Consider the following 9,024-nt stretch of genomic DNA (forward strand, 5'->3'; position numbering starts at 1 on the left):
AAAAAAATTATCAGGGAGATGGCAGACTTTATAATACATAACCAGGATATTTCAGGAAAAATTTGCTCCTTATATGAAATGTATATCCTTTGAGGTTGTCAAAAACAAATTCTTGACATATGTAGAAGAAAATATGACATAAAAGGAAAGAAAGATTTCTTACATAGGACACAAAAAGCAAAAATTGTAAAGAAAAAAGGTAACCATACAGAAACAATATTAGAAATTTAAAATTTCCATACCATAAATATATCATAGACATAGTCACAAGATTCTTCTTTCGAAAAGCCATATAACACTTAAATCAGACAAAACCTGAATGACAATAAATATCTTATTCAACTGCACTATAGTAAGAAAACAAATGAAAATAACAATGAGATTCCATATTGTATCCATTATATTGAAAGAAATATCTGAAAATGTCGAGTACATTGTCAGGAACAAGAAAAGGGTATAACACATACCTAGGCAATGAATGAAACTTGCAATGGCATGGGTTATTACAGGTTTAGCAAGAAGCTCTTTATGGCTGTAGTTGAAGGGAAAGCTAGGAAGGAGGAAAAAGAAAGTAAATTTTCAGACAGATTAAAATAGCCCATTGTTTCTGAGATATGAAGATTGTGTTTTCTCTGGAAGGAAACAGTAAGATATTAAAGGGTTTCTAGCAGGAAAATGGCAGTGTCTGGTTTTTGGATCGTACAAAAAGGAGAATAGTCTGGATGGGGCCAGACTAGAGAATCCAGTGAAGACAATGGTATAGTATCACACCAAGGTGAGGAGAGCATCAACAGGGATGGCGAGAAGGAGATATAGAGAGAAGATACTGGAGAAGGAGAATCAACAGAACTTGACCACAGATGAAAGACCTGAATGTTAAGAGAGCAGAAAATTAATAAAAGTTTCAACAGGGATAAATGATCATGCAATTCACTGGAAAAGGTTCCCCAATCAGAAGAGTAACACAACCAAATGATGAGTTCAGTTTGGGCATATAGATTTAGAGGGACCCGAGGGTTTTGTGGACCTAAACACAGCAGAAATCTAGCAGTCACTTGTGTATAAATAGATGCTGAGGTCTTTTCATAGATCATGCCACATACTTAGTCTGATGAGGAAAAAAATTGCTAAGGATATACTCCCAGGAATCAACCTCTGAGATGTAGATGAAGATAAACCTGAAAGAAAAAAGACTGAAAAGGAGCAACCAGGCTGATAGAAGGAAAATTGTTCTGTAGGAAACTTTCAAAAAGAGAGGCGCTACCTAGCAGAAATAGCACAGAGGCAGAAAGACGAAGATGGAAAAGTAACGGCTCAGTTTACTAGTGGTTAGAGAGAGCAGTGGTCATCTCGATCTGGAAAGGAAATAGATAGAAGTGGACTAAGGAGTGAGTGAGTGAGAGAGAAGCCAGTCATATGGTCTTTCCGGAGCATTGGTTGTGAGGAGTGAAGCAGAAGCAGGAAGAGAAGTGTTTTTGTTTGTCTTTTGTAAAGTTTTAGCACTTCAAGGATATGAGCACATTTGGAAGAAAGAGGCGTCTTGGAAGGAGAGGTGGTTGTTAGAGGAGAAAAGGAACTTAACAAGTGGACTGAGATGCTGAGGCACTAGAGGAGAGGAATGAGACAGGACTGTGCTCTGGAAGTTTCATTTCAGATGTGGGAAGGGCCCTCTTCCTTTGAAATGAGGCAGGCTGGAGGTGAGTGCAGAGAAAAGTATGTGAACTTGGTTTAATGTGTGAAGCAGGAAAACCTACTTCTTTCTGATGGCCCTGTTTTCATGGGACATCGGAAAGGAGTGAAGATGGAGACTGATTTGGGGCAGAATTTGAGCATTGTTGAAGGAAGCACAAATGATTGTGCCTTTGCCAAAATATTTGATGACTTATGTTTCCAAATTCAGAATTTAAGGGATTTGGGGAAAGTGTTATGGAAATGGTCACACATATATCACATGCCACCAGTCCTTGCAGAAATAACCAAAATCAAACATTAATCTTTCTGCAGTCATACATCTGAATATTTACACGAACTGCAAATGAAGACTATAAATACCCTTGTCTTAGTTTCAGGTCAGGTTTTGCCATCAAAAAGAATCCAGCTCAGAGTTTGCTTCAAGTATATTCAAGAAATTAAGAATTTTTATTTTTCAGAACTTTCTGGCTTTTGTAGATGTGGATATGAAATTGTAGATTTTCTTCTAAAAACTCTAGCACATAGTAAGATTAGTTAGTAGTAGTAGTAGTAAGGATATATGTCACTTTTAAAATGGCGGACCCAACCCACCAGAGGGATTTTCATGATGACTAATAGCCTGTGACCCATAGTGAAGTGTTAATATACATTTATTTAGCCTGGTCCATGATCATCTAAGCTCTCAGCATCTTATAAGTAACAAAATACCATCTTCTATTTTTTTAATGTTTCAACAAGGCAGAATTCTCTTAGGCATGTCAGTGCTACTCCTCTTCGTAGTAACTTTATCAGAAAGGAAATGAATGGCTTACCTTTCCTCTTGATTTATTGAGAGCCTGTCTATGTTTTATGGTGAACAGTAAGAAAACTTAAGTAATGATGTCATACCTGTAAAGAAAACTTTGTTATATTTTCCTTACTTATTTTATGAACAATGGATAATTTTATTGCACAAATAAGCAAAAGAGATCAAGTCACTTGTCTTAAGTTACAAAACACATTATTTCTACATAGAATTTGCCTAGTGGAATATACAGCTTAGGAACAACACCTAAAGTGTAGTTACTCTTCAGATATTAAAATGAATTGAAGATATACTTTGTGAAGTCACCTTATTACAATTGTACTGTATTTCCTAGCGCTCTTGGAGACATTTGTATAGCTGAAGTAAATATCAAGGGTTTGTTTGTGAAGCTTGTTAATTCTTCCCTGGACAAAGAACTTGAGATTGGAGATCATATTCTCCAGCAAAACGTGAATGGACAAAGAGTGGCTGTGTACAGATTCCTTCCAAATATCATAATGCCAGCCAATTCCACAGTAACAGTGAGTATAAGACATAAATACTATGAATTAGAGTTGTAAGTTTTACCTGTTTGATTTTGCCTATTCAGACTGTGATTCAGTGTCATTTCTGTGTCAGTGTCATTTCTGAAATTGACTTTTGTTGGTGGTTAATTGTGCCACTTTGGACAATGTAAATCCATCCCTGTAATTAAATTTCTATCACTTTCTCCAACTTGGCATACAGTGCCTTTTGTTTGTATGATTTAAGTGTTAAAATACTTAACTTCTCCACGGGGATTACAACTGAGATGGAAAAAGGCACAAAATGATGTAAAAATAAACTATTATATACAAAAACTTAAGTTCCTAAAATTAAGTAAACATAATTGAACATAATTGTTAAGAGAAAAACAGATTATTAGCTTAGAGAGCAAATAACTAGTTGATGCTAGAGGGTTTTCCCTCTTTCTGGTGCTCTCCTTTGAACCACATACAGGAGCTGTTTTACAAACCTTGCCATTATATGTGTATGTTTTATCCTAATTTTATTTTTTAATATTTATTTTTATTTATTTATTTATGTATTCATTTATGCATAGAAGAGCTGGGATGTAGACCAGAGGTGGGGGTAGGGCAAGAGGAGTCATCAGAGACAGAGTAGGGAGCAGAACAAAAGCATCTACTGAGCTACACTGCTGAGGGGAGGAGCAGGGAGACAGTAGAGGTCTGCTCTGCCATATGTGGGTCAGCTCCCTGGCCTGGGATTGAACCCAGGCTGCAGCTGATGGCTGACAGCACTGAGACCCAACCCATATGCCGCTAGGAAGGCCCTGTTTTAATCTAATTTTAATTTGTCATGGAAGTACATAACATCTGTGAATAAAATTTGTAAGTTCCAAGAACTATTAAATAATGTGGACAAACTGTATTTAAGGCATAGCTGTGGCTCTAAAGCTGCAGAGCAAAATAAGCCAATAAGAAAACCCAGGCGCCTATGGAAAATCAGCTTATTTGGTGATGCAGCTACCTTGGCATTATATTTTAAAGCCTCATCTGTACAGAAGGCACTTTTCAGTAACACTCTGACATTTACAAAACCAAATTGAACTCCTGTTCCTTTGTCATTAGCAGACTATGTTCTTTCAGGTGTGGGCAGCAGCATCTGAAGCAGAACACCAGCCACCATCAAATTTTCTCTGGAAGGAACTCAACAAATTTGGAACAAGTCCGAATTACACAACAATCCTGTGTAAACCTAATGGTGAAGTCAGTGTCACTTCTTAACAATGGTTTGCTAAAGACTGCATAGCTCTCTTATATGCCTTTTTTCCTTTTAGGTCACTTAATTACAAGAGCTACTTAAATTGGACAAAAATTTTGATGTCCCATTTTCCAAAGAAACTACTTCAAGTTTCAGAGTTAAGAGTAAATTGTTATTATAATATTTAGCATGAAGAGTAGAATAAGAAAGAAAATGCCATTTGCAAGAATTTTCTTTTCATTCTCTCATTTTTCAAATATCTATTGATAATCTTCTCTATGCTAACAAGCTTAGCACAAGGCGTGATGATATCTGAGTCAAGTCTAAAGAGAGAAACTGCAGTCTAATTTGTGAGAACTATACTTCATTTATTACAAAATTAAGTGTACACAAAGGAATAACTTTGTGTAACTCCCAATACTTAGCAATTCAACCTTTTCACTCTACATTTGCCTTTTCCTTCTAATGAGCATACCCAAAGACTCACCAGTATAGCGCCAAAGTTACAACCAAAAAAAAAATTACTCCTTTTCAAACACTATTCTTGACATTTTTCTGAAATAAGTGTTTTTGTCTTCCCATCATTCTTACTATGTCATATAACTGTTGATTCACACAGTATGTGGGTCAGTGTCTTTCTGAGTGCCCCTCTCTCTCTGTATTCTACCTGATGCTTATTATATCAGCTCTCCCTTTGGAATAAGTAGACGTGTTAGTGTGCTGAGTCATTTAATGTATTTCTGTGAGAACAAGCAGTTGCTAGTAGAGGGAGAGAACACTCCTTAGATATAATTTTGCACTTATTGTTTGATCTTGTGACCTCAAACTGAATTTTACTTCTAATCATTTTCACTAAAGGTGGAAATAAGGCTATTCAATCGATGGTATTTACTTAATCTTAACAAAAAGTCATTAGCAAAAGCCTTAGTAGAATTAAAAAATTCTTGTTTTAGATCTTTTGCCATATGAATCCACTCATAGAATCTGTCTTCAAACAATTGGGAGTTTCTACTTTGTATGCATGCTGTTCTGGGCAGAGAGAAGCAACCAAGAACAGTGGGTCCCTGAACTTCTGGATGTACATTTGAGTAAATTGGCACTCCCTGCTACTGAATTAAACTTTGTTCATAGAATGTTCCTTGTACTGGGTGGTTTAAACTGTTTTGTACATATAGGATCAGACAATTTCTGTGAGGGTGATATAAATACAAACAATGCTGTTTGCTAGTAAGTGAACGTGATGGATTAATTCATATGAGAAATGTTACATATGTGTAGTCATTGTGCTAGGTGCTGAATTGAAGTGTATAATTATTGTGTAGTTCCTATTCCCAAGGAACTCAGAATAGACATTGATGCAAAATGAAAACTATGTGTAAAGCATTGTAGAAAAGCAATGCTTTACAAGAAAAAAAACATGGCCATCCAGATTAGAGACATCAATTCTGAAAGTAGTACTTCAAGAAAAGCATCACAATGGAGATGCTGATTCTGAGCCTACAGATTCAGAGGGAATTCAACCAGTTAATTTAAGACCTAGTGGTCTTTCCCTTTTCCTCCTCACCAAACTCACCCCCCCAACCCACTGTGCTCATTTCTCTAATCACACTTGCCTTCTCTTTCTTCCTTCATTATTCAGAACTTGATTGCCACAGAGCCTTTGCACATGCTCTTACTGTTGCATAAAATCCTTCTTCACATTTCTAACCCACATGCTATCTATGTTGTGTATAGAAAATAACCCACATTTGTGGGCAAGATTATAGAGCCTATAGTTTTCTGTCTAACATAATAACCAGTTATTAGAATAGGCACTGTTTCTGGACTTGAATACTTTTTAAGATTTGGCAAAGAAAAGTTACATTATGGGCCAATGAAAAAAAGTCTAAAATAAAGTAGTTCAAACTATTTCTTGCATCATTGCTAATGTGGTAATAGTTAATATATATACAGCCGGTAGTCTTATGTGGTCATATAAAGGTGGATTTAATCCTGCCATGAGTTAACTGTGATATTTAATCTGTTTTCTAATCTGTAACATCAGAGACTGTACAATATTTTTAGTAAAATTATATACATTTTTAAAAAGGGATGAATTTTTTTCACCAATCACATTGTCACCTCAAATTTGTAGCCTCTGTATTTGGTAAGACAAGCAGACAGCAACAGAGAGAGAGCTAGGTGAATATAGATAGAGACATAGATCTATAAAGTAATAGGCATCTTACATTCATTCAATGCCTTGTACTTTCCCAGGACATTCCTTTACACCAGAGATTCCTACGGTGAAGAAATTACTCTTCAGTTGCAGGAATCTGATGGGCTCTATTATGGATACAGGCCTCATCTGATATTTAGAATTGTTTTAAGTATCTTACAAGGAGGAAAGCAAGGCTTGGAAAGTTAAATGGCTTCTTTGGGGCCACACATTTAGTGAAATAGCAAAGCTGATATAAAGCCAGCTCTTTGAACTTCCAGAATTTTTCTGTTGTACTAAAAGTAGCCTGTAAGGTTCTTGTGACCACCATTCTCGAGGTGAAATGAAAGCCACGACATCTTATTTTATCGCATTATTATTGTCATCATCGCCTATAGTTGAGTTCCTGCAGTACAGAGAGAAATAAGATGTTGCTGCCATGTGGGAAAGGCTTATAGTCCAGTTGAGGGAGATAGCAGCAAAGAGTACAATCACAAACATATCTTAACCCACATTTAGAGAGGCTAAAGGAACAGAATTCCTGTCATGATCTGAAAGAAAATAGGACCTTCTTGCTGTGGTCCATGAAATTAAAATTCCTTTAAGATTTCATCTTTCTGATCCTCTGCTATAGTCCTAGCCTCGCTGACTGCCTTGCATTGCCTTTAATTTGTCATGGCAAGCGCAGGGATTTTCAATGGTTGAAGCATAAAACCTCAAACCTCTGTCTTCAAAAACTAAAAACTGATCACCAGTGACAAGTACTTTTTGTCACTTAGTTTTCTCAAGTTTAGTGAAATTTCTCAAGTTTAATGAAATTTCAAGTCAGTCCCTGTGCATGATTTTCCTAAATAATTTCTGCACGTATATATTGTGCACACCCCATGTAGTCAGGAAAACCAAACAAAACCCCAATAATTAGTGTCCACAGGTCTCCTTAAGTCTCCCACCTAGGAGTCTAGATGGAAGAAAGGAATTTTACTGACCATTTCCCCATCTCAAATTAGATGGATCGATGGGTGGATGGATAAATTATAGCTATGTGCATATACATACATTTCATATAGAGTGTTTATATATATATATATTTGTGTGTTAAATATATATTTTATATTGATATATATTTAAAAGTTTACATTAGAACTGCTTCTGCACATTTCTTATAAATATATGTAATACATATTACATATAGTCATATATATATTTATGTATTAAATTTATTTTTATATTTGTATATATTTGGATTTTTAACTGTATTTTACTACTACCTTTGCACATTTCTTTTTTCTTAGTAAATTCTTATGTAGGTAATACTGGTTTCCAACATTGTATGCACTATGTCATGATCACCACCAAAAGTCGAGTTTCCATCCATCACCATGAAGTTAATTGACCCTCTGTATCAGCATCACCCCCCAGCCCCTTCATCTTGGCAATCACCACTCTATTCTCTCTAAGCATGTGATGTTGTTTAGTTTTGCTTGTTTGTGTTTTTGTATTCCACATGTGTGTGAACTCATAAAATATTTGTCTATCTCCTTCTACTGACTTCACTGAGCATCATTCCCTCCAGTTTCATCTAGGTTATGAATGGCAGGGTTCATCTTTATTATGGTTGAGTCTTCTTTTATATATAAACCAAGTCTTCTTTATCCAGTCATCCATCGAAGGGCCCTTATATTGTCTCCACATCTTGGCTATTGTGAATAGTGCTGTGATAACACTGAGGATGCATAAATCTTTTTGAATTAGTGTTTTGCATTCTTTGGGTAAATACCAGAGAAATTGCTGGATAATATGAAATTTCTATTGTTAATATTTTGAGGGGTCTCTATACTATTTTTTCTGTAATGCCTGCACAAATTTACATGCCCTAGAACAGTGTAGAAGGATTGCCTTTTTTTCCACACCCTGACAACACTTCTCTTTTTAATAAAGGTCTTTTTCAGAGGTGTGAGGTAATTTGTCACTGTGGTTTTGATTTGCATTTCCTAATAGTTAGAAATGATGAACATCTTTTCACATGTCTGTAGGCCTCCTGTATGTCGTCTACACAGCTCCTATAATTTGCTTGATCTAATCTTGCAACACTCTCATATAGCAATACCATTCTCCCCACTTTTCATATGGGGACACAGTACAAGACAGAAAGTGTGTTACCCATCTGAAGTTACGCAGTTTATAATTTTGAGAATTGGGCACTAAGACTAGGGTGTCCTCAGTGGGTGTTTCATTAATCCACACACAATGGGCAAGTAAGATTACATGTTTGACTTTGAAACTTTATTGTAACAAGCCTATGGCATTTTTAAAAAAACTATTAATGAATTGTTTTTGTTAGGCTGTTGCCTGGTACACTCCTATTCACTGGAAGCAAATGTGGGAGAAATTAGAGACTGACATTGAATTTGACAGATGCTCACTAGTAAATCCAGCATCTCAAAGGCAAATGTTTCATTGGCCAACAGCTACAAAGACAGCCTCTAAAGAACAGCAAGATGAATATAAGAAAGACACTGAAAACTTCGAAATGGAACCAGTCAAATCTTTTCTGGAGAGGTAAATTTTGCTTTTTTTTTTTTTTTTT

At 35.9% G+C, this 9,024-nt stretch overlaps 1 protein-coding gene across 1 annotated transcript in view; it reads left to right on the forward strand.

Annotated features, from left to right (window-relative positions):
- LMNTD1 (lamin tail domain containing 1) overlaps positions 1 to 9,024 on the forward strand; it is a 36,663-nt gene that overhangs the window by 11,020 nt on the left and 16,619 nt on the right. The window contains exons 2-4 of the mRNA XM_012732794.1: positions 2,832 to 3,018; positions 4,126 to 4,245; positions 8,779 to 8,996. Coding sequence (XP_012588248.1) covers positions 2,832 to 3,018; positions 4,126 to 4,245; positions 8,779 to 8,996 — 525 coding nt within the window. The remainder of the gene's footprint in view (positions 1 to 2,831; positions 3,019 to 4,125; positions 4,246 to 8,778; positions 8,997 to 9,024) is intronic.

This window comes from Condylura cristata, unplaced genomic scaffold (assembly GCF_000260355.1).
Source record: "Condylura cristata isolate star-nosed mole 26May11 unplaced genomic scaffold, ConCri1.0 scaffold00036, whole genome shotgun sequence".
Lineage (NCBI taxonomy): Eukaryota > Metazoa > Chordata > Mammalia > Eulipotyphla > Talpidae > Condylura > Condylura cristata.